This window comes from Moschus berezovskii, chromosome 16 (genome assembly GCF_049115385.1).
Source record: "Moschus berezovskii isolate FMDL1 chromosome 16, NW_MosBer_1.0, whole genome shotgun sequence".
In the NCBI taxonomy this organism is placed as follows: Eukaryota; Metazoa; Chordata; class Mammalia; order Artiodactyla; family Moschidae; genus Moschus; species Moschus berezovskii.
The window spans coordinates 16,844,811-16,872,063 of NC_142475.1; the positions used below are offsets into that span (position 1 = coordinate 16,844,811).

General features: G+C 36.8%; 1 protein-coding gene across 7 annotated transcripts in view; it reads left to right on the plus strand.

Annotated features, from left to right (window-relative positions):
* Positions 1–27,253, plus strand: part of VPS13B (vacuolar protein sorting 13 homolog B) — a 767,155-nt gene that overhangs the window by 338,018 nt on the left and 401,884 nt on the right. For all 7 annotated transcript variants that reach the window (XM_055431816.2, XM_055431817.2, XM_055431818.2 and 4 more), the window contains exon 23: positions 11,819–12,053. In XM_055431816.2, coding sequence (XP_055287791.2) covers positions 11,819–12,053 — 235 coding nt within the window. The remainder of the gene's footprint in view (positions 1–11,818; positions 12,054–27,253) is intronic.

Below are 27,253 nucleotides of genomic sequence, written 5' to 3' on the forward strand. Positions count from 1 at the left end.
TTCTTGATGATGTAAGTAATTGTATTAAAAATAACCTCATTCTGTTTTATCCATTCCATTAGAAAACTGGTGGCTTCTCTGGTGGCTCCGATAGTAAAGAATCTGCCTGCAGTGCAGGAGACCTGGGTTCACCCCTAGGTTGGGAAGATCCCCTGGAGAAGGGAAGGGCAACCCACTCCAGTATTCTTGCCTGGAAAATTCCATGGACAGGGGAGCCTGGCCAGCTATGGTCCACGGGTTCACAGAGTAGGTCATATACTATAGAATGGTGGACTAGTTTACTGTATCCTTTTTTGATCCCATTTTGAGATGTTATTGTAATGGGGACTAAGAAAGATAGTATTAGGGTTACCTGATTATTTGATGGCTCTAAGAAAATCTTCCAGTAAAGATTCGAAGTTTAAGAAGTCTTTATAATATTTGTAAGCCATTAAGTAGATACATGGAATGTTAGGTCCATGAATCAGGCAAATTGGAAGTGGTCAAACAGGAGATGGCAAGAGTGAACGTTGATATTCTAGGAATCAGCCAACTAAAATGGACGGGAATGGGTGAATTTAACTCAGATGACCAATATATCTACTACTGTGGGCCGGAATCCCTTAGAAGAAATGGAGTAGCCATCATGGTCAACAAAAGAGACCGAAATGCAGTACTTGGATGCAATCTCAAAAACAACTGTTTGTTTCCAAGGCAAACCATTCAGTATCATGGTGATACAAGCCTATGCCCCAGCCAGTAACGCTGAAGAAGCTGAAGTTGAATGGTTCTATGAAGACCTACAAGACCTTTTAGAACTAACACCCAAAAAAGATGTCCTTTTCATTATAGGGCACTGGAATGCAATAGTAGGAAGTCAAGAAACACCTGGAATAACAGGCAAATTTGGCCTTGGAATATGGAATGAAGCAAGGCAAAGGCTAATAGAGTTTTTCCAAGAGAACACACTGGTCATAGCAAACACCCTCTTCCAACAACACAAGAGAAGACTCTACACATGGGCATCACCGGACGGTCAACACTGAAATCTGATTGATTATATTCTTTGCAGCCAAAGGTGGAGAAGCTCTATACAGTCAGCAAAAAAAAGACTAGCAGCTGACTGTGGCTCAGATCATGAACTCCTTATTGGCAAATTCAGACTTAAATTGAAAAAAGTAGGGAAAACCACTAGACCATTCAGATATGACCTAAATCAAATCCTTTATGATTATACAGTGGAAGTGAGAATAGATTTAAGGGACTATATCTGATAGATAGTGCCTGATGAACTATGGAAGGAGGTTCGTGGCATTGTACAGGAGACAGAGATCAAGACCATCCCCATGGAAAAGAAATGCAAAAAAGCAAAATGGCTGTCTGAGGAGGCCTTACAAATAGCTGTGAAAGGAAGGGAAGTGAAAAGCAAAGGAGAAAAGGAAAGATATTCCCATTTGAATGCAGAGTTCCGAAGAATAGCAAGGAGAGATGAGAAAGCCTTCCTCAGAGATCAATGCAAAGAAGTAGGGGGAAAGAACAGAATGGGAAAGACTAGAGATGTCTTCAAGAAAATTAAAGATACCAAGGGAAGATTTCATGCAAAGATGGGCTCGATAAAGGACAGAAATAGTATGGACCTAACAGAAGCAGAAGATATTAAGAAGAGGTGGCAAGAATATCAAGAAGAACTGTACAAAAAAGATCTTCATGACCCAGATAATCACGGTGGCATGATCACTCACCTAGAGCCAGATATCCTGGAATGTGAAGTCAAGTGGGCCTTAGAAAGCATCACTACGAGCAAAGTTAGTGGAGGTGATGGAACTCCAGTGGAGCTATTTCAAATCCTGAAAGATGATGCTGTGAAAGTGCTGCACTAATATGCCAGCAAATTTGGAAAACTTAACACTGGCCACAGGCCTGAAAAAAGTCAGTTTTCATTCCAATCCCAATGAAAGGCAATGCCAAAGAATGCTCAGACTACCGTACAATTGTACTCATCTCACACGCTAGTAAAGTCATGCTCAAAATTCTCCAAGCCAGGCTTCAGCAATATGTGAACTGTGAACTTCCAGATGTTCAAGCTGTTTTTAGAAAAGGCAGAGGCACCAGAGATCAAATTGCCAGCATCTGCTGGATCATGGAAAAAGCAGGAAAGTTCCAGAAAAACATCTATTTCTGTTTTATTGACTGCTTGGATCACGATAAACTGTGGAAAATTCTGAAAGAGATGATAATACCAGACCACCTGACCTGCCTCTTGAGAATCCTATATGCAGGTCAGGAAGCAACAGTGAGAACTGGACATGGAACAGCAGAATGGTTCCAAATAGGAAAAGGATTATGTCAAGCCTGTATATTGTCACCCTGCTTATTTAACTTATATGCAGAGTACATCATGAGAAACGCTGGGCTGGAAGAAGCACATACTGGAATGAAGATTGCCGGGAGAAATATCAATAAACTCAGGTATGCAGATGACACCACCCTTATGGCAGAAAGTGAAGAGGAACTGAAAAGCCTCTTGATGAAAGTGAAAGAGGAGAGTGAAAAAGTTGGCTTGAAGCTCAACATTCAGAGAACTAAGATCATGGCATCTGGTCCCATCACTTTATGGCAAACAGATGGGGAAACAGTGGAAACAGTGTCAGACTTTATTTTTCTAGGCTCCAAAATCACTGCAGATAGTGATTGCAGCTATGAAATTAAAAGACACTTACTCCTTGGAAGGAAAATTATTACCAACCTAGATAGCATATTTAAAAGCAGAGATATCACTTTGCCAACAGCGGTCCGTCTAGTGAAGGCTGTGGTTTTTCAGTGGTCTTATATGCATGTGAGAGTTGGACTGTGAAGAAAGCTGAGTGCTGAAGAATTGATGCTTTTGAACTGTGGTGCTGGAAAAGACTCTTGAGAGTTCCTTGGACTGCAAGGAGATCCATCCAGTCCATCCTAAAGGAGATCAGTCCTGGGTGTTCATTGGAAGGACTGATGCTGAGGCTGAAACTCCAATACTTTGGCCACCTGATGCAAAGAGCTGACTCATTGGAAAAGACCCTGATGCTGGGAGAGATTGGGGGCAGGAGGAGAACGGGACGACAGAGGATGAGATGGCTGGATGGTATCACCGACTCGATGTACATGAGTTTGGGTGAACTCCGGGAGTTGATGATGGACAGGGAGGCCTGGCGTCTGCGATTCATGGGGTCGCAAAGAGTTGGACATGACTGAGTGACTGAAGTGAACTGAACTGAACTGAAGTAGATACGTGGACATGAACTTGGATGAGTTTCGGGAGATGGTGAGGGACAGAGAGGCCTGGTGTGCTGCAGTCCATGGGTTTGAAAATTGTCATCCAAGACTGGGTGACTGAATGACAAAAAGTAGGTACATGCATGCTGCACAATGTAAGATATTTTGGAAAACATACTCCTCTTCCCGGGGTGAAGTTACGGTAACTGGATTTATTTTGCTGCTTGAAACAACCAAGAAAGAAATGGCAAATAATATTGAACTATGGTTTCAAAACACTAGGCAATAAGAAAAGTTAGACAGCAAACCCTGAGAGACTTAAGGTAAAAATCACCGGGAACCAGTGACTTAATGCATTTGGAGAGTAAAAGAAGGGAGTCTAATTGGTGTTCCAGGTTCTTGTTTGGGTAGATAGCAATGTGATTATATGATAGGAGCAGTATCCTTTCAAGGTTAGTGGCAAATTGAGTTTGACTTTGCATGTGTATTTGAAATGCATATAAGATACCCAGTTATCTCTTACACTGAATATTCATAATTGAGTTTAAGGAAGAGGTGCACCATATAAATATAATTTTAAAAATCATCTACAGATGGTTAAAACTAGGAGAATTCAAGAAAGTATGTTAAGTTGAAAGAGCAGTGGGCCAAGTGAAATCCATTTCTAAAGTAGTCAGTGGAAGAGAAAGTCTCCTTGAAGAAAACCCCAAACAAAAGATCAGAAATGTTGGAGGAAAGGTCAGAGAGGTCAAGGAGCCATTGTCAGCAGTATCAGATTCTTAATGTTAGCTGTGGGCTTTACTTTGCATATTTGCAATATGAATTGGTTAAATTAAGTAATGTTTAAAGTATGCACTATTCTCATGTTCTTATATGATTCTTTTAGTTCTTTGACTTGTTTTGTAATGATGCAGTGCCATCAATAGCTTTACAAACAATGAACTTAATCTGGTACGTCATTCTGGATGAGTTACAAGTAAAGATACTGATGTTTCTCTTTTTTTCTTTCTTTTGTTGTTTTTGATTTTGGCTAAATACACGTATAACATTTACCTTCTTAACCATGGTTAAGTGTACAGTTTAGTTTAATCTTCCTTGTTGACTAAGCTTTTTGTGTATAAATTAACATTTAATTAAAGGAGTACTAAATGATTTATGTTTGTATAGATTATTTTAAAAATGATCAAGGCACCTTTCTTACCTCACTCCTAGTCCCAGTTCTGTCTTATACATACCATATACTTAGACATTTTCAACTGTTTGTATATTCTGAAAAACTTCAGAATAAAGCTAGATTCTGATTCAATGATCAAAATCTAGGCCCTAAAACTGAGTTTTTAAAAGAGTTGTGTCCACTCTCAAAGACGTTTTATGAGCCAAATATAAAAGAAAATCCTGAAGTTGTCATCAGATTAAACAAAACACCATAACTTAAAGTCATCAAAGGATTATTCTTTGAATGGAAGTTTGAACAAGTAAATGTGCTTGGAATCAGAGTTTCTGGAAAGTTGATTTTGGAGCCAAAGTTGGTATTTGCTAAGTTCATGTACTTTATTATGTTAGAAAGATGTATGTTGCATTAAGACATCAACAGTATTTATGATAATCTATTCATTTTTCAATGGGAAAAAGAATTTCATACTTCATTTTAATTCGATTGTTTTATAGTACTTTATGTAGTCTTGAACAGTTTTTAAAATGAACTTGGATTGGAGAGCCTTTTCACCATAGATTAGCTTAAACTCATTGTGTTTTTGTAGTTTTCCTCTGTTCACTCACCAGCAAAGTTTCTGTCTATTACGTTTTTGTTCCAGGACGACATAATTGGCAATGGCATGTGGATGACAAAATAGAAAGTACTCTGGCCTAGGATTCACTAATAAAGGAGAACATTACCCTGGTGTTTGCCAAAATCAGTCTTCTTGACTTTTACATTGAAGATTGTGTTGCTGTCCTGCGGCGTTTCCTGGGTGTTTTGGCTAGTTTCTGACAGTGGACAGACAGCATAGTGTCATGGACACTTTATTTTCCATTTGAAAGATCCTGATCTCCTTCTTTTGCTAATCATATTTTATTCCTTTTAGGAGACAACTTCCCACATTCTGTGAGATTTTGGTATGAGTATGAAAGTCAGACAAGCTAGAACAATTGAATTTTTTTCTTCCAGAAGGTTATATATGTATAAGAAGAGATGTAGTAATCATGTTACATGATACACCTAATGTTCTCAAGTCCAGTGAACTTCCTGGCTTATCTGCAGGATTAAGTAAAAGTAGATATTAGACATATCAGTTGTCAGTCACATTAATGTTAAAAATAATCAATTACATTCAATGCTTAAAATTTTGCACAGAAGGCTATAGTTTTATTTATAGACACCGAGAAAGTGACATCAGTAGCATGATACTTTGTTAGAAGGAGGAAGTGCTTATTACAATCTAGGAAAGTTTTTCTTTTCTTCCCTTGACAAGTATTTATGAGAAAAGTATGGAGATTTATAACATTTCACTGTGGAAAAGAAGATAACAAAGGTAACTTTTGAGGTTTTTAGCTAATGTCCTGAACTGTGTATATTTAAATTTGTACTAAATAAATAAGACATTCCAAATATTTTCATAATATATTGTGAATTTGTAGAGTAGGAAACGGTTTGGGCAATAGTTTATGTTTCATAGTGTAAATATAATACTACATATTTTGGTGGCCTCTATATGCATAAATAGCTAAACCATAAGCCAATAGCATTTTAAAATAGAAGGATTGTGAATGTCTTTTACAAATCCTTGAGAATTAATATATAGATCTGGCATATAGTAGATACTTAGTATGTGTTCATTGACTTTATTAAGCAAACATTTTGGTGACAGTTAATACGTTAACCTTTATTTCAAAGCTGATTTGCCCCCATTTACAGATGAGGAAGCTGAAGTCATGAAAAGATTAAATAGCTTGTCAAAGGTTCCACAGCTAGAGTCGAACTCATCTGGCTGACAAGTCAGTTTTATTAATGACTCTATTAGGTGTCTGTGAAATGAAATGATGAACAATATGCATTAAACAAGTGTTTTGGTTAACATCATTATCTGGTGCTAATAAAAATAATTGTGTTCCCTTCTTTAACAGTTATTTAGTACCTCTTTCATACTAGGTGCAGTACTGTGTACTGAGACTGTAGTGTGAACAGAATAGGCACAGTGTTTGACATTACAGATTGTATGCTCTAGTGAGAATTATTTTAAAATCCTCCTGTTTCAAGTTTCTTAAATGCTGGAACTGTGTCCTTTCTCTATAGTTCTGACTGCAAGCTCAGTAAATGGTGACTCTTAAAGACTGCATGAATGAAAGAAAGAAAAAGTGAATGAAAATACAAATTGCATTGTTTCTTCATTCTTATTTTTTATTTGAAACTGTTACCTGAAGAGTAAATACATTCATTCAGAGAACATTTTATTCTGTATAAATTTTCTAAATACAATCATCACTAGATTTTCAGGTTTTGAAGAAAGGAAAACATTTGGGAAATTGGAGCATTATTTTAAAGTGCAGAAAATATGGTATAACATTGTAAAGCATTTATATAAAGTCAGTCTATATGATGGACAGTTTGCTCGTTAAAATGCTTATTAGGTTAATGTATAAATGAAGCCTTCTTAGTTTCTTCTTTATAACTGAGTTGTGATCACAGTTGTAGAGCGCACAAATTAGAAAAATCAAAGATTTCCAAACTGTACTTACAGAGGATGGGGGTACACAATGGCATGTATCTTTTTAAGCAGCACTTGAAATTTCAAGAAAAAACAGAACTTGGAACTTCAGAAAAATTGCATGATAATCATTTCACTTATTGAAATAATACCAAATAATTTCTGCTTTAGTGGTTTATCCTCAGGATGTGATACTTAGCTATGTAGCCCTTGACCTAATAAGAATCAAAATAGATGTGGTTCTACTTCAAGAATTTGTAATAATCCCTTCACTTTAACACATGAATGTGTTCAATATTGGCGAAAGAACATGTTGCTACCAAAACTGAAATAAGATCCTTGAAACAGAAAGGATGTTGCCATGGAAAAATGAAGTAACACTCAGTGCAGCTGTGATGCATTAATGAATAGGATATTTTTTTAAAAGATCATTTGTGTTTGGTGTGGCTCAGAGGGTCCCAACCAGATGGTTTCCATGAACATGATCTGACCCCCGGTTTGAGGACTTCTTACTGGCAGATTACTTCATTTTCTTTCCCTTGGATTGTCAGATCCTTACATTAATACAAAATTTACTGCTGCAGATTTATATTCACTTACATAAATCACTCAACATTTTACATTAAAACCAAAATTTTAGACATACAGTTTAACAGTTATACTAAAAGTGTAAAAAGATTTATGTGTTAGCTTTAGTATATATAATAGATGTAACATTATAACAAGTTTGAGCAATTTGGATTATGTTTTAGTTCTTATCATTAAAAGAATCCCCGCAACATATATCATTTTTTAGAAAGTTTATTTTTTAATGTTGTTATGTATATCAGGTTAATATACTATTGATTTTATATGCATTGCTCGGATTGTTTTGATTTGATTATTTCTGAATTAATAGAAACTTAGAATATATTGTGATTATGGAAATTCTGGCACAATTTAAATTTGTATTTCAAGACATCTATGTATAAATTTGTATACAGTGACATATTAAACTAATTACCTCAAGTTGAAAACATTTGTCCACATAGCATCAGTATCTAAAATAAAATGTTAAATACTGACCCATCATTATTTGGGCTTATAACCATAATTAATATAGGAGAATATGCTGTCAGTGTGCCACTCTTAACTTGTGCACTTTAGCATCACTAATGAATTATGTTATATATTTGAAACAAAATGTAACATATTTGAGACAATATACACTTCTATTTCATAAGTTAGAAATGTTGTGACCTTAAGTCAGTGATGAACTACTCAACATATACATTTTTAAATAATCTACAAGATTAAATTCTAGAACTAAACATTTTCATACTGTATGAACCAATGTACTTATTTTTGTAAATTTTTACTTTTATTTTTCTTCACTGAATTCATTGGTTTATCCATGCACAGAAATACTGAAGGAAAAATGAGTAAGTGCACTTATAAGACTGGAAAATTATTTATCATATCAAGGAATTCCACACCTGTTACATACCATGCTCTCACTAAGGTATATATTAACCCCAAGAGTACGTATATGACTGTAGTCTTAGTTATCTTTTGTAAAATATTGGTCTCTTTGTTATTTTAAGTTGCTAGACTATCCAAACATTTATTAAGCAAACAGATTTTGGTTTTTATTACATAATAAGTTCAGGTAATAACTTTGTATGCCAATTAGTTTATAGAAAATTAGCAGGTTATATTTTATATTTTATTAAGAATAATTCAAGTATGCTAGGCAGTTGGGGCAGTTTACTAGCCAGGTACAGAATATCACCTTGTAATAGAGTCAGCTCAGACTAATAGGCTTTAACTTAAACATACCTTTTGAATTAAGTACTCATGATAATATATTAAAAAGCAGAGACATTACTTTGCCAACAAAGGTCCGTCTAGTCAAGGCTATGGTTTTTCCCATGGTCATGTATGGATGTGAGAGTTGGACTGTGAAGAAAGCTGATCGCCGAAGAATTGATGCTTTTGAACTGTGGTGCTGGAGAAGACTCTAGAGAGTCCCTTGGACTGCAAGGAGATCCAACCAGTCCATCCTGGGTGTTCATTGGAAGGACTGATGCTAAAGCTGAAACTGCAATACTTTGGCCACCTCATGCAACGAGTTGACTCACTGGAAAAGACTCTGATGCTGGGAAAGGTTGGGGGCGGGAAGAGAAGGGGACGACTGAGAATGAGATGGCTGGATGGCATCACCGACTCCGTGGACATGAGTTTGAGTGAACTCCGGGAGTTGGTGATGGACAGGTAGGCCTGGCGTGCTGTGATTCATGGGGTCGCGGAGAGTCGGACACGAGTGAGCGACTGAACTGAACTGAACTGATGTATTCAGTTTTTTATTTGGTCTTGCTTAGTCTCAAAGGAGGAAAGGAAAGATATAAGCATCTGAATGCAGAGTTCCAAAGAATAGCAAGGAGAGATAAGAAAGCCTTCCTCAGCGATCAATGCAAAGAAATAGAGGAAAATAACAGAATAGGAAAAACAAGAGATCTCTTCAAGAAAATTAAAGATATCAAGGGAACATTTCATGCAAAGATGGGCTCGATAAAGGACAGAAATGGTATGGACCTAACAGAAGCAGAAGATATTAAGAAGAGGTGGCAAGAATACACAGAAGAACTGTACAAAAAAGAGCTTCACAATGAAGATAATCACGATGGTGTGATCACTCACCTGGAACCAGACATCTTGGAATGTGAAGTCAAGTGGGCCTTAGAGAGCATCACGACGAACAAAGCTAGTGGAGGTGATGGAATTCCAATTGAGCTATTTCAAATCCTGAAAGATGATGCTTTGAAAGTGCTGCACTCAATATGCCAGCAAATTTGGAAAACTCAGCAGTGGCCACAGGACTGGAAAAGGTCAGTCTTCATTCCAATCCCAAAGAAAGGCAATTCCAAAGAATGCTCACACTACCGCACAATTGCACTCATCTCACACGCTAGTAAAGTCATGCTCAAAATTCTCCAAGCTAGGCTTCAGCAATATGTGAATCATGAACTTCCAGATGTTCAAGCAGGTTTTAGAAGAGGCAGAGGCACCAGAGATCAAATTGCCAACATCCGCTGGATCATGGAGAAAGCAAGAGAGTTCCAGAAAACCATCTATTTCTGCTTCATTGACTATGTCAAAGCCTTTGACTGTGTGGATCACAATAAACTGTGGAACATTCTTGAAAGAGATGGGAATACCAGACCACCTGAGCTGCCTCTTGAGAAACCTGTATGCAGGTCAGGAAGCAACAGTTAGAACTGTACATGGAACAACAGACTGGTTCCAAATAGGAAAAGGAGTACGTCAAGGTTGTATATTGTCACCCTGCTTATTTAACTTCTATGCAGAGTACATCATGAGGAACGCTGGGCTGGAAGAAGCACAAGCTGGAATCAAGATTTCCGGGAGAAATATCAATAACCTCAGGTATGCAGATGACACCACCTTTACGGCAGAAAGTGAAGAGGAACTAAAAAGCCTCTTGATGAAAGTGAAAGAGGAGAGTGAAAAGGTTGGCTTGAAAACGAAAGATCATGGCATCTCATCCATCAATTCATGGCAAATAGATGGGGAAACAGTGGAAACAGTGTCAGACTTTTTTTGGGGGGCTCCAAAATCACTTCGGATGCTGATTGCAGCCATTAAATTAAAAGACGCTTACTCCTTGGAAGGAAAGTTATGACCAGCCTAGATAGCATATTAAAAAACAGAGACATTACTTTGCCAACCAAGGTCCGTCTAGTCAAGGCTATGGTTTTTCCCGTGGTCATGTATGGATGTGAGAGTTGGACTGTGAAGAAAGCTGACCGCCCAAGAATTGATGCTTTTGAACTGTGGTGCTGGAGAAGACTCTTGAGAGTTCCCTGGACTGCAAGGAGATCCAACCAGTCCATTCTAAAGGAGATCAATCCTGGGTGTTCTTTGGAAGGACTTACGCTGAAGCTGAAGCTCTAATACTTTGGCCACCTCATGCAACGAGTTGACTCACTGGAAAAGAGTCTGATGCTGGGAGGGATTGGGGGTAGGAGGAGAAGGGGACGGCAGAGAATGAGATGGCTGGATGGCATCACCGACTCGATGGACATGAGTTTGAGTGAACTCCGGGAGTTGGTGATGGACAGGGAGGCCTGGCGTGCTGTGGTTCATGGGGTCGCAAAGAGTCGGACATGACTAAGCGACTGAACTGAGTCTTACTTTAAATCTGTTAGGGTCTGGCAACCTAAGTAAGTACACTGGGGATAAGGAAGTATAAAAATTTCACATGAAATCACAATTTAGGTAATAAATTAACATATGATAAAAGTAAGAAATAGGGCCCTGATTTTTAAGTCTCCTGAATTTTCTTCATTACTATGTTACTAACATGTTCTCCTTTAATTTTTATCTAGAGATATAATCTGAGCATTTAAAGTATTTTTTCTTAAATTTCTGTCTGTAAAATGAAAGGCAAAGGGAGAAATTCACGTAGAAATAGATGGTTTTGGTTTTTTTTACTTTTTAAAGTAAGAGCAGTAAAATGCTAGTCAGCTCTAAGGCCTTAGCTGGTGTTAATGTAATGAACTGCAAAAAAAGGAGGATTTTCTCACCTTTTTTTGCCAGCACATTTTCTGACTCAATCATGTTTCTTGGAAAGAACTGTGGAAAGGCAGCTATGTTTTCATTTCATGTCACTGTGCTTTTTGATCAACTTTATAGCAAGAAACAATACCGTTTCCAGTGTTTGTCGTATTCTTTAGTAAAATCAACTCATAAAGACATAAGTATGGGACATTTTCTTTCTTGGGCTTGCCTGTGTATTCTGATAAAGATATTAGGTGATTGAGATTTGTTTCTTCTCAAACTTAATCTGATTCAAATATTTTGATTCTGTTTTTCTTTTCTAGCTTGAAGTACAGTCTTGTTGTGTGTTTATCCCAAATGATAGTTTGCCTTCTCCTAGTACAATTGTATCTGGTGACATTCCTGGAACAGTAAGAAGTTGGTACCATGGACAAACCAGCATGCCAGGAATGCTTGTCCTCTGTTTGCCTCAAATAAAGATTGTTAGTGCTGGCCACAAGTATATGGACCCTCTCCAGGAGATTCCATTTGTCATCCCACGACCCATCCTTGAAGAAGGTACATTTTTATTTTAAAGTCTTCCTGTGGTTATTATATTTTATACAGATATTTTTAGTTTTACTGTTTTTTTTTTTAATTATGCCAGTGCATCTCTAAATCAGTCTTCTCATTGAAAGAACTTAATGGAAATGAACTAAGTGATCTACAAAGTAGTTCTAAAAAGACAGATGTACATAGTAAATGAACAAAGTGATGCTGTTTATTGATAGCCACACCTTTTATTATATATAGATGAAGACAACATACATATATATATAGACAGAGACTACCTGCCAAAGTACAATCACTGAAATGCTAATCACAAATAAAATTAACTTGAGAGTTGGTTTCAGATGTTTGCATTAAGCTGAACTAAGAACCATAAGTAGGTTGATTTTAATTTAAGCCACTTGACTTACAAATAGATGTGTCATAATACAGAAATTGTTTATATATTATTTATACTATTTTTATCAAGTTTGGTATATTTCTAGATTATTCATTTATTTAAATAAAGTAGATAATTGTGTGATTGGAGCCATGGTTCTTTCTTGAATAAATATTTGATTTCTGATGTTGCAGCGTTTTCAGTTGCAGGTTCATACCCTTTTGAACTTGGATTCATTCATTTCAAACTATGTGAACCTGGAAAAGTTTTGAGTCACAAAGTCAATAGTGTGAATCTGTATTTTAATAACAAGCCTCAAATTTTTGACAGTGCTAAATAGGTCAACACCTTGTTCACATTATTAGGATGTAAGGGTCTGAATCCGGATATCGTTCAGATTACCACACATAACTGTTATTGAAAAGTTAGTAAAGTCTTCAGGTTTTTTACTTTTACTTAATGTTGATTTCTGTCTCCCTTTCTCTGTTGTGATTTCCATTGAAATATAATTTTGTTAGGTTTATGTAAGCATGATTTTATCCAGAAATTAAGGTTGGTACTTAATGACATGAATACTATTATCATAAAATCATAGAATTCTAGTAGTTAGAAGGAAGTTAAGAGTTCTCCTAAAGTGCTCTTTGTCTTGATTCTTTCTCTAGCATATTAGGCATAGCTGTTATTTGCTATTCGTTTTTGGTTACAGGAAATTCCTTATTATCACGATAGGTGTTATGTGTCCTATTAAGGATAGTTCAGTTCAGTTCGGTTCAGTCGCTCAGTCGTGTCCGACTCCTTGCAACCCCATAAAGCACAGCACGCCAGGCCTCCCTGTCCATCACCAACTCCCGGAGTTCACTCAAACTCATGTCCATCAAGTCGGTGATGCCATCCAGCCATCTCATTCTCTGTCATCCCCTTCTCCTCCCACCCCCAATCCTTCCCAGCATCAGAGTGTTTTTCAGTGGGTCAACTCGTCTCATGAGGTGGCCAAAGTATTAGAGTCTCAGCTTTAGCATCAGTCCTTCCATGAACACCCAGGACTGATCTCCTTTAGAATGGACTGGTTGGATCTCCTTGCAGTCCAAGGGACTCTCAAGAGTCTTCTCCAGCACCACAGTTCAAAAGCATCAATTCTTAGGCGGTCAGCTTTCTTCACAGTCCAACTCTCACATTTATACATGACCACGGGAAATCCCATAGCCTTGACTAGACGGACCTTTGTTGGCAAAGTAATGTCTCTGCTTTTTACTATGCTCTCTAGGTTGGTCATAACTTTCCTTCCAAGGAGTAAGCGTCTTTTTATTTCATGGCTGCAATTAGCATCAGCAGTGATTTTGGAGCCCCCCCCAAAAAAAGTCTGACACTGTTTCCACTGTTTTCCCATCTATTTGCCATGAAGTGATGGGACCAAATGCCATGATCTTTGTTTTTTGAATGTTGGGCTTCAAGCCAGCCTTTTCACTCTCCTCTTTCACTTCCATCAAGAGTCTTTTTAGTTCCTCTTTACTTTCTGTCATAAGGGTGGTGTCATCTGCATATCTGAGGTTATTGATGTTTCTCCCAGCAGTCTTGATTCCAACTTGTTATTAAGGATATGCTATTAAGGATATGCTTATATCCTTGCTATTAAGGATATGCTAGCCTTATAAAGTGAGCTGGGGAGTGCTTCCTCTTTAAAAAAAGAAAAACTCTGGAATGATTTTTTTTATTTTTTTTTTAAGTAATTAATTTATTTTTTATTGGAGGCAAATTATTTTACAATATTATATTGGTTGGTTTTGCCATACATTGACATGAATTCGCCCCGGGTTTATATAAGTTCCCCCTCCTGGACCCCCCTCCCACCTCCCTCTTCCCTTTATCCTCCCTCTGGGTCACCCCCACGCCAGCCCCGAGTATCCTATAACATGCATCGACCCTGAACTAGTGATTCGTTTCACATATGACAACATACGTGTTTCAATGCCATTCTCCCAAATCATCCCACCCTCACCCTCTCCCACAGAGTCCCAAAGACTGTTCTATACATCTCTGTCTCTTTTGCTGTCTCATATACAGGGTTATCATTTGCATCTTTTTAAATTCCATATATATGCGTTAGTATACTGTATTGGTGTTTTTCTTTCTGGCTTACTTCACTCTGTATAATAGGCTCCAGTTTCATCCACCTCATTAGAACTGATTCAAATGTATTCTTTTTAATGGCTGAATAATACTCCATTGTGTACATGTACCAAAGCTTTCTTATCCATTCATCTGCAGATGGACATCTAGGTTGCTTCCATGTCCTGGCTATTATAAACAGTGCTGCAATGAACATTGGAGTACATGTGTCTCTTTCAATTCTGGTTTCCTCGGTGTGTATGCCTAGGAGTGCGATTGCTGGATCATATGGCAGTTCTATTTCCAGTTTTTTGAGGAATCTCCACACTGTTCTCCATAGTGGCTGTACTAGTTTGCATTCCCACCAACAGTGTAAGAGGGTTCCTTTCTCTCCAGCATTTATTGCATGTGGACTTTTGGATAGCAGCCATTCTGACTGGTGTGAAATGGTATCTCATTGTGGTTTTGATTTGCATCTCTCTGATTATGAGGGACGTTGAGCATTTTTTCATGTGTTTGTTAGCCATGTTTATGTCGTCTTTGGAGAAATGTCTGTTTAGTTCTTTGGCCCATTTTTTTATTGGGTCATTTATTTTTCTGGAATTGAGCTGCAGGAGCTGCTTGTATAATTTGGAGATTAATCCTTTATCAGTTGCTTCATTTGCTATTATTTTCTCCCATTCTGAAGGCTGTCTTTTCACCTTACTTTTTAAATTGATTTGTACCTTGATTTTTGTTAAAACTAATTGCTAAAATTCACATATTGTAAAATTCCTCCTTTTAAAGTATATAATTAGATGATTTTTAGTGTATTTACAGTTTTTATGCAACCATCACCATCTAATTTTAGAACAGTTTTATCACTGTAAAAATAATTGGTACATCATTAGCACTTAGTCCTCTGCTCCCATCCCCCGAGTCCCCTAGGAACTGTCTTTCTATGAATTTGCTTGTTTTAGACATTTCATGATTGGAATAAAAAAACTTCTGGTCTTTTCTGACTGTCTTTCACTTACCATAAATTTCAAGGTTGATTCATGTTGTAGTATGTATGTCTTCATTCCTTTTTATAGCTGAATAAAAGTTCATTTTATGAATATACCACATTTATTCATTGATTACTTGATGGGCATTTGTGTTGTTTCTACTTTTTAGTGATTATAAATAATGCTGCTATGATCATTCTTGTGCACTTTTTGCATGGATATACGTTTTAGTTTCTATTCAGTTCCATTCAATTCAGTCACTAACTTGTGTCTAACACTTTGTAACCACATGGACTGCACCTCGCCACCCTTCCTTATCCATCACCAACTTCCGGTTCTTTCTCTAACGCAGGTCCATCGAGTCCATGATGGCATCTGACCGTGTTATCCTGTCATCCTTCTCCTCCTGCCTTCATTCTTTCCCAGCATAGTGGTCTTTTCCAGTGAGTCAGTTCTTCATATCAGGTGGCCAAAGTATTAGAATTTCAGCCTCAGCATCATTTCTTTTAGATGCATATAGTAGAATTGTTGGGTCATTTGGTAACTCTGTCCTTATCTTTGAAACTGACAGACTATTTATCAAAATGTCTGTTCCATTTTGCAATCCCACATCAGAGAATGGAGGTTCTAATTTTTTATACTGAAGTACAGTTGATGCGTAACATTAATTTATCCATATCTGTGTCACCACTTATTATTGTTGTATTGTTCCTGTCTTGTTTCCAGCCATCCAAGTTGCTGTGAAGTGTTATCTTGTGGTTTTGATTTTCATTTCCCTAATGTCTGATGATGTTGAGCATCTTCTCATGTGCTTATTGGCCATTTGTAGATCTTGTTTTGTGTTTTCTTCTTATATTCAAATTCTTTGCCCACTTTTTAGTTATTTTTCTCTTTATTGTTGAGTTATAAGAGTTCTTTATATATTCTGCTATCAGACCCTTAATAAATATGTGACTGGCAAATATTTTCTCCCATCCTCCAGTCTTTTCTTTATCTTAATTAATTGTTTGAATTTAATTATGTAAGTAAAAATTTGTTTCCTTTATAGTGTTATATATGTCAATTATAATTCATTAATCCCCTGCTGTTTTGGAAATTATCCCTTAACTGTTCTTTTTCTTTTTTTTTATGTTAGAAATTAGCACTCTTTGATTAAAGTCAACTCTTGGTCTAGAAATCTCTAGTTGCATATTTAGTTTATTAAATTATGCATTAAATCAAGCTATTTACTGTGCTTCTGAACACACACAGGTCTGAAAATGCTTTAATTAATTCATCCTATCTGTATTAATAGGCTATCACTTAAAGAATAATTGCTTGTATTTATTGTGAGTATATAATCCGGACAGGGTTTGGAACATTTATTTAGTGAAAAAAACTGTTAGTCGCTCAGTTGTGTCCAACTCTGTGCAACCCCATGGACTGTAACCAACCAGTCTCCTCTGTTTATGGAATTCTCCAGGCAAGAATACTGGGGTGGATAGCCATTCCATTCTCTGGGGCATTTTCCTGACCCAGGGATTGAACTTGGGCTTTCTTCATTGCAGGCAAGTTCTTTACTGTCTGAGCCACCAGGGAATCATTTATTAAAGAGCCAGATGGTAAATGTTTTCAATTTTATCTGTTTCTTGGTCTTGTTGCCACTTCTGAACCCTCCTTTGGCATGCAGAAACAGCCGTAGACAATAAGTCAATGAATTGACATGACTGTGTTTCTGTGAAGCTTTGTTTACAAAATCTGATAGTCAGATTTGGTCATGGGCCATGTTTGCTGACTCTTAAACTAGTGCCTTTCTAGACGTGCCTTCGTACAATTCAGTCTTCTGTCCTATCGCAGATCATTTTCCTTTTGCCTTTTTGTGATGATATGTGTTTAGCAAACTGAATTTTATTTGTTTGAATATTTTTTAATTTCATTAGATACATAATTTATATATCCAGATATATTCCTAGGTATATAATTTCTTGTTATTTTAGGCTGGCCTCTCAAAGATACAGAGGCTTTACTTGTAGCTCAGTTGGTAAAGAATCTGCTTGCAATGCAGGAGACCTGGGTTCGATTCCTGGGTCAGGAAGAGTTCCTGGAAAAGTACATGGCAATCCACTCCAGTATTCTTGCCTGGAGAATCCCATGGACAGAGGAGCCTGGTAGGCTGCAGTTCATGGGATTGCAAGAGTCAAACACGACTTAGCAACTAAACCACCACCAATTAAAGATACTGTTGTGCTGACTCTTTTGCTTTTCATTGTCCTATTGAAAGGTCCACTTGCAGTTTATGTTTCCTTGAAGATATTTTGTCCTTCCTCTCTGGCAACTTTAAGAATTTTTAAAATCTTTGTGTTTTAAAGTTTTTATATTGATGTCTATAAAAGACAAAGATTTCTCCAAGTTTTCTGGCATGATCTATTCAGATATTACCTGTGTCTCATTTTTCTCATATATATTTTAGAATTTTTCCCTTTTTTTTACTGCATCATTCTTGTCTCTTTGTACTTCTGTTTTTTCTCTTTGACTTGATGACCTGCATTCTCAGTAATTTCTTTAATCTTATCCTTCATTTCATTAATTTTTTAAAGTTGTGTCTGATATGCTGTTAAAGTTGTTCATTGAATTTTAAGCTTTTCTAGAATTCAAATGTATCATATAGAAAACTGTACAATTCTTAGTACACAGCTTGGTACCTTTTATACTAAAGCTACTCATGTTGCCTACATCTGAATCAAGATAAAAAATATTACCAGATGGTCTTCTATAGTCCCCTGAGAGCCACCTTTTCTTCAGATTTAACCTATATCTTGATACCTGAAACCATAAATTAATGGGAAAAATGGGACAGTTTCATTTATGGTTTACCCTAACATTATTATTGTAGTGATTTGCATGCAAGCCTTGTGTCCTGTTAAGTTCTACACTGCAAGTTGGTCTAAGGCTTTGTCTTTAATCAGTCTTAGTGTGAGCAGGAGAGTGTTCAAATTTTACCTGTTTAGAAATGCCTCAGGTTATTTGTTTTGCTTATCTCTTAATTTTTGCCTTCTTCTATTCCCTGGCCTTAATAATCTTTACTATTGGGAGAAGCTTATTAATGATTTTATGGAGTGTGTGTGCTTGTGTGTGTTTGTGTGTTAACAGATACAAGTTTTAATCATGGTATGTGTTGCATAGAAACATTTTATAAATACATTGATTTTTATTTGTTTTTAGTGCAAAAGTCATTCAGGGCACTAAATTTGCCATGAGCGACTGAACTGAACTGAACTTCTTATGAAATACCACAATTTTTTTTTTTTTTTCATTTTAAAAGTTGTTTGTAAAAATATTTACAAAGAACCCTTTGGTGCATATGTGTAGAGTACTTTACTTTGTATCTTTGTATCTGTGCCTAGATGGAGAAAGAATCTGGAGGTCTGTTTATTTTCAGTTTTCAACTAGTCCTGGTTTCAGTGTCACTCTGCATTGTCTTTTTTCCAACATATTTGAGTATTAGAACCTGTCGAATGATGGATGTCATGAATCAGATTGAACCTTTATAGTTTATTTCTCTGTGCCTCAGTCCCTTGCTATAAGTTTAAAAAAAATATCAAGGTTGCACATCTGCTGTTTGTCTTCTGTTCTCATCCTCATTTTGATTTATAATGCCTTTTTTCTCTTTCACTGTCACTTTCCTGGTTTCAGAATGTAGATAAATATTTTCAGTCAAACATGTTCAACCACATACGAAATATGTCTCAGTCTGTATACCACCCTCCAAATACATTCCTTTCTAGTCTCTTCCTCTGTTACTGTGGCTTCATGTTTATTTTTGTTCGGGCTTCCCTGGTGGCACAGACAGTAAAGTGTCCACCTGCAATAAGGGAGACCTGGGTTTGATCCCAGGATCAGGAAGAACCCCTGGAGAAGGGCATGGCAGCCCACTCTGGTATTCTTGCCTGGAGAATCCCCATGGACAGAGGAGCCTGGCAGGCTGCAGCCCATGGAGGGGTTGCAAAGAGTCAGACACTACTGAGCCAGTGAGCACAGCATTTTTGTTTAGTAAATGTTTTTTGATAAATGTAGGCAATGGATTTGGTGAGGATCTGGGGAACATGGCGCAGGGGAAGATAAGAAAACTGGGAGCAAGGAGATTAGATATTGCAGCTAGCTATGATAGTTGTATAAAAACATGACTGTCTAAACCAAAATGGTGCTGGTAGGAATGGATAAAATGGGAAAGAATAGAGACATATTTGTGATTAACAAAAAATCGGCTAAACTGTGTGACTGTATTAGTTACAGATAGTGAAAGAGAAGTAAATATGTAGAATAACTCCATGGTTCATAATCTGGATATCTATGTAGAAGTTTATATGGTTAATATTATGATTATAAATAAAAAGATTTAGTTTTGGGTGTGGAAGATGGGAATGATGAATTTAGCTTGGCGCAGTGAAGTGTTTGTGGGACATTCAAATAAATTTAATAAGTAATTGCATATTTAGGTCTAGAGCTCAAAAGAGGAATCATTGTTAGAGATGTATAATGTGATAGCAGGGAAAATGATGAAGAAACATGTCATCACCTGAAGTCACTTATATAGAGACAAATGTATAATCCATAGAAATAGAGGGAGAACACTAATGTTGAATGAAAAGGAAAAAGAAGACTGGAATACTCCAGGCAAGAATACTGGAGTGGGTTGCCATGTTTTCCTCCAGGGAATCTTCCCAACCCAGGGATCAAACCAGGTCTTGCAGGTGGATTCTTTACCTCCTGAGCCGCCAGGGAATCCCAAGATGAGGATTAAAAGATGTGAAAGGAATTTGAAAGTTTTGGGCGATTTTTTTCTCTTATCATCATACTTTCAGAGGAATAGTGTTAATGCAAGTCAGGTGATAGTGCCCTAAGGACTAAATAGAAAGTGAAAAACTGTTAGAACAAATTTATAGTGTCTTTTAAAAAATATTTGAGAAAGAGAAGTTTTATGTATACCTTGATATTCTTTGGTTGTAAACAACAGAAACCAAATCAGGGTAATTTAAGCGAAAATGAAACATTGATTCATTGCCTATATCCCACTGTAGAAAGCAACTTTGGATATTTAGTTTAAATTTTGATATTTCATCACCATCTGATTAATGGTTATGAAGACCGTGGTCTTCATAAGTTCTTCATTAAGAAAAACTTATTTCTTAATCTTTTCTTTTTTTAACTTGTAGCTCCTGCAAAGTTATTTTTCTCTTGCTCTTTGTCTTTGGTGTTCCTTGGTTATCATTCTGGAGTGCTAAATTTCCGTTAAAAATTTTATTTTTGAAACTAGTGTTTACATTCAAAATATAGTGATCTAGTCATTAATGATAAAGTTGATCATGCAAACATAATGATGATATGAACATAATGAAAAAAAATCCTTTAGCATTACAGTAAAAGATGATCAATAGAATGAACAAAAGGGTTCTCATTATATAGATCCGAGCCTTCTTCTATACTGAACTTAGACTTCTAAAGTTCAGAACATGCAACTGTTTGTTGAAATGTGTCATCTGATTTCAATTGCCATAGAAGGAATAGATGATTGCTAATATAGCCAGATTCAATCTGTGTAGGGTGTTTGGGTCAAAATCAACATCTTGGGTTTCATTAGTGAGCATTTGCAGTGAGGCTTGCAGATGTAATTTGCTACATCCAGCTCACACCTCTGAGCAGATGGGTTTCTACCCTGTGCCTAGCAGAAGTTTGTGTTTCCTTCTTTGAAAGAGTTGCCTGTGACTTTAGTAAAATATTTTGACATACTTGGAATATTGAGATCGTTTATAAGTTAAAACTCTGCTGTTGTTGGATTTAGTGAGTTTTAATAAAAACTGATATAATTGTTGAACAACTATGAAATAACATGAGAGCTATTTTTCTGTGTAATTCTGGTCACCTCAGTGGTTCATATGTATTGTTACAATATAGATTTTTTAAAAAATATCATAGTTTGATTATTATAATTTCCACTTTTTCTGAAAGATGGTGATGTACTGTTGCAATAGTTTTTCCCCCAGCTTTACTCAGTAACTTTGACTTTAATTCTTAAACCTTATGTAAATGAGACGGCCTGGGGAAAAGAGAAAGCCCAGAAAAGAGTTATAGATTTGTTCTTGAGGATGTTGTTTTTAAATAGATTTCTTGGAAGGCATCCTATAGGTATAACAAACAAAGTTAAGCTGTTGAGCTGCCTAAACATATTTAATATAATTGCTACAGACACTGTTCTTTTCTCAGTACCTCACATTCATCAGTAACTCACATTCATCCTGCTCAATCATTTGTTTACCTGTGGACTCTGTGACTTTTAAAGGCCAGACAAGGAGCCTTAGTTTATCTCCTGTTAATCAATTTTGCATTTCTACCCACACAAATATTTATTTTAAAAACAAAAGCCAGTATGGCAGTTCTAATATCCTGCTCACCTTTTAAAAATTAACTGTATAATTTACAGCTTTAATATCTTAAAAATATGGTTTTTGAGTGATACCAAGGTAACATTCTATTTAAAGGGAATTTTTAAATTATAGGTTTAAGGTATTCAGCATGCTGATTTGATATATATTGCAATATGATTATCACTCTGGTGTTAACATTTCTATCAGGGCACATAATTATCAGTTCTTTTTTTGGTGAGAACATTTAAGATCTAGTCTCTTAGCAACTTTGAAATGTGTAATATAGTAATGTTGACTATAATCACAGTGCTAGGCCTTAAATCTTCAAATCTTTTATTTGCAAGTTTGCTCCCTTTAATTCTTCAGTATCTCTCCAATTTCTTCACCCTCCAACCCTAGGTAACCACCATTCTTCTATTTCTATGAGTTGAGCTTTGTAGATTCCACATGCAAGTGATACACAGTATTTGTCTTACTTTGTCTGGCTTATCTAACAGCATAATGCCCTCAATTAAAGGAAATTTGGAAAGTTAGTAACATATACAGGTGAAAATTAAAAAATGAATAAAAATCACTCGATAATTACTTTTAACAGTTTAGTTTTGTTAATTTCTTCCCATTGGTGGTTTCTTCTTTCAACTTTTGTGATATATACACATATAATATTCATGATGTATAGTGAAGGGCAGTGTTAAAGGATGTTCAAACCACCAGACAATTGCACTCATCCCCCATACTAGTAAGACTGCTCAAAATCCTGCATGCTAGGCTTCAGCATTACATGAACTGAAAACTTCCAGATGTTCAATCTGGCTTTAGAAAAGGCAGAGGAACCAGAGATCAAGTTGCCAATATTTGCTGGATTATAGAGAAAGCAAGAGAATTCAGAAAAGTTTCATTGACTACCTTAAAGCCTTTGTGTGGATCATGACAAACTGTGGAAAACTCTTAAAGAGATGGGAATACCAGACCATCTTACCTGCCTCCTGAGAAACCTGTATGTGCGTCAAGAAGCAACAGTTATAGCCTCGTGTGGAACAACTGACTGGTTCAGGATTGAGAAAGAAGTACCGCAAGGCTGTTTATTGTCACCCTGTTTATTTAATTTATATGCAGAGTACATCATGCAAAATGCCATGCTGGATGAGTTATAAACTGGAGTCAGTATTGCTAGGAGAAATGGTCAACAACCTCAGATGTGGGGATGATACCACTCTAATGGTAGAAAGCAAAGAGGAACTAAAAAACCTCTTGATTAGGGTGGAGAAGGAGCGTGAAAAAGCCAGCTTAAAACTCAATATTAAAATACTAAAAACAAACAAAGATCATAGCATCCAGTCCCATCACTTCATTGCAGGTAGAAGGGGAAAAGGTGGAAACAGTGACAGATTTCCTCTTCTTGGGCTCTACAATCACTGCAGATGGTGACTGTAGCTATGAATTAGATGATTGCTTCTTCACAGGAAAGCTGTGACAAACCTAGATAGTATGTTAAAAAGAGAAGACGTCACTTTGCCAACAAAAGTCCATATAGTCAAGGCTATGATTTTTCCAACAGTTATGTATGGATGTGAGAGCTGGACCATGAAGAAGGCAGAGTGCCAAAGAATTGATGCTTTAGAACTCTGGTGCTTGAGAAGAGTCTTGAGATGCCCTTGGACAAGTAAGATCAAACCAGTCAATCTTAAAAGAAATCAACCCTAAATACTAGTTGGAAGGACTGATGCTTAAGCAGCCAAAGCTCCAGTGCTTTGGCTACCTGATGAGAACAGACAACTCATTGGAAGAGACTCTGATGCTTAGAAAAATTGAAAGAAGAAGAGGGTGACAGAAGATGAGATGGTTGGATGACATCACTGATTCAATGGACATGAACTTGGGCAAACTATGGGAGATGGTGAAGAACAGGGAAGGCTGGAGTGCTACAGTCCATGGGGTTACAAAGAGTCAGACATGACTTGGTGATTGAACAAACAAATAATTATTATATTTATTATACAATTAAGATAATAATGCCTGAGAAAAATATTCAGTCATGTTTTTTCTTTTACTATTTTATCATGAGCATTTTAAAAGAATTTAACATTTTTAATCTATTAAAAGTAAGAGAGTTTAGACTTCAGACTTTCACCATTAAGTATGATGGTAGCTGTGAATCTTTTAAGACTATTTATTTATTTATTTGGTTGCTCCAGATATTAGTTGTGGCACACAGTATTTTCAATCTTTCTTGAGGCACATGGGATCTACAGTTGTGGCATATGGTATCTAGTTCCTTGACCAGGGATCGAACCTGGACCCCCTGCATTGGGAACTCAGGGTCTCAGCAACCACTGGGCTGCCAGCGAAGTCTCTAGCTGTGGATTTCATAGGTGCCCTTCATCAGGTTGAGAAGAATCATTTTCTTCATGAGGTATCATGAGGTAGTTTGGAGTTTTATCAAATATTTTTATGAATCTAATGAGATGTGTCCCTCCCCACACTTTATGCTATAATGTGATATATTTCATTAATCAGTTTTGCATAACTAATTGATTAAACTAATCTTGTATTTGAGGATGTAGACCACATGGCTATGGTGTGTCATCTCTTCATATGATGCCAAACATAGTTTTGCCTTTTAATTTTTTTTTTTAATCTATATTTACAAAGGAGTTTAGTCTACAGTTTTCTGTCAGTGTCTTTGGTTTTTATATCAGGGTAATACTGGTCTCATTGACACACAGTGAAGTGAAAGTCACTCAGTTGTGTCTGACTCTTTGCGACCCCATGGACTATACAGTCCATGGAATTCTCCAGGCCAGAATACTGGACTGGGTAGCGTTTCCCTTCTCCAGGGGATTTTCCCAACCCAGGGATTGAACCCAGGTCTCCCACGTTGCAGGCAGATTCTTTACCAACTGAGAGACAGTGAAATGTCTGCCTACAGTGCAGGAGACCTGGGTTCTATCCCTGGGTTGGGAAGATCCCCTGGAGAAGGGAATGGCAACCCATTCCAGTACTCTTGCCTGGAAAATCCCATGGATGGAGGAGCCTAGTGGGCACAGTCCATGGGGTCGCAAAGAGTTGGACATGACTGAGCAACTTCACTTCACTAATACTGGTCTCATAGAATTAGTTGGGAAATTGTTTCTCTGCCTGTGTTTCTGAAATATATTTCCTTTGTGGAGGATTGGCAGCATTTGTTTAAATATTTGTTGGAATTCACCAGTGAAGCCATGTAGAATTGGTGAACGATTTTTTTAGTAGAAAAACTTAATTTTTGAATGCAGTGTGTTTTCCTTTTAAATAGAATTAAATTTTCTTTGTACAGTCTGAGAATCTCTTATTTTTAAATAGGATGATTTGACCATCAGTATTTCATGTAATGATGTATTTTAGTTAAGTTGGTCATTTGCTATTTGTTAATTGTTTCTCTTGTAGTTTTGTTCCTCTGTTTTTTATACCTTCTTTGTTTTAAATGGGTATTATAGTATACCGTTTCATTTCCTCCATTGATTTTTTTTTTACTATTTATTAAATAATGATGGATCTAAGAATCATTTTGTGCATTTCAATATATCACACTCAACCTCAGATATATTTTAACCTAATTCTGCTAAATTATAAGATAATTATTTGAACATAGTTCTGTTCTCTGTTCTTTTCTCTTCATAAATACATTATGTCTCTGTGTGTCGTAACCCAGTAGTATAGTTTTATATTCATTGTTCTGTGTAATTAACTGCTTTTCTTTGCCAGTCTCCAGTTTGTTTTCAGTGAGAGCTGCTCCACGTGTAGATGTATTTTTGATGTTTGTTGGGGAAGGTGAGTTCAGTGTCCTTTACTCTTCCATCCTGTTTGATAAGCTCCTCGAATACCATGTTTTCTTTATTCATCTATTGGTAGACACTGAGCTTTTTTCTATATGTTGGATATTGTGAATAATGCTCCTCTGAACATTAGGGTACACATATCTTTTTCTAGTGGTCTTGTTGTTTTCATTGGATCAATACTCTGAAGTGGAATAGCTCAATTGTGTGGTAGTTCCATTTTTAATTTTTTGAGGAGCTTTCATACTGTTTTCCATAGTGTTTGTACCAATTTACATTCTCATCAACAGTGCACAAAGGGTTCCCTTTTGTCTGCATCCTCCCTAACACTTGTTATTTATCGTCTTGTTAATAACAGCCGTTCTGACAGGTGTGAGATGTCATCTCATTGTAATTTTGATTTGCGTTTCCCTAATGGTTAATTTTGTTGAGCATCTTTTTCTGTGTCTGTTGGCCATCTGTATGTCTCCTTTGGAAAAATGGCTATTCAGGTCCTCTGCCCATTTTTTAAATTAGATTGTTTTTGTGATAGAGTTACTTGAGTTGTTCATGTATTTTGGATGCTGTGGAGTCTCAGTTTCTTGGAAGGAATGTAGCCTTGGATTGTTCCAACTGTTTGACATTTAAGCTTCTTTACTGAAGTTCTTGACAGTGTGTTTGGTTTTTTTTTTTTTTTTTTATTAAATGACTTCTAGCCCTCATTGATAACTTTGTAAACTTTTAATGATTCCTTTAATGCCTTTCCACTCCCTATAAAAGCTGTTAGAGATCACTTTCCCTCCTGGCTCAGATGTTAAAGAATCTGCCTGCAATGCCAGAGACCTGGGCTCAATCCCTGGATTGGGAAGATCCCCTGGAGAAGGGGAAGGCAACCCACTCCAGTATTCTTGCCTGGAGTATTTCATGGACAGAGGAGCCTGGCAGGCTACGGTCACAGAGAGTCTGACAAGATTGAGTGCCTAACACTTTCACTTTCATACTTTTCTCAAGGTTGTCTGATTATTTTCCTACCCAGCATATAGCCTATTACTTTAATGAAAACGTTGACCACTTCCCATCTGAACAGGTTCCTGATGCAGGACCTTTATACTTAGTATTCACCTTCTAGAATATTTTTTTTCCTAAGTAACTTCATGCCTTTTGTCTCTATGGAATGTCATTTTATCCGAATGGCTTTTCTGGACTATCCTATCTTAAAGTGGCAGCACTCTGTTCTATTATCCTGCTTAATTGTTTGCAGAACATCTACAACTATCAAAATACTGTATTTCATTAAGTTATTAGTTTATTATCCTTCTTTCCACAGCTAGAATGCAAGCTCCATGAGAATAATGAGGCTGTATTGTTCACTGCTCTCTTCGTCGCTCCTTGAATAACATCTGTTTTTACATTTAAAGTTGCTTAGCCGTGTCCGACTCTTTGCGATCCCGTGGACTATACACTCCATGGAATTCTCCAGGCCAGAATACTGGAGTGGATAGCCTTTCCCTTCTCCAGGGGATCTTCCCACCCCAGGGATCGAACT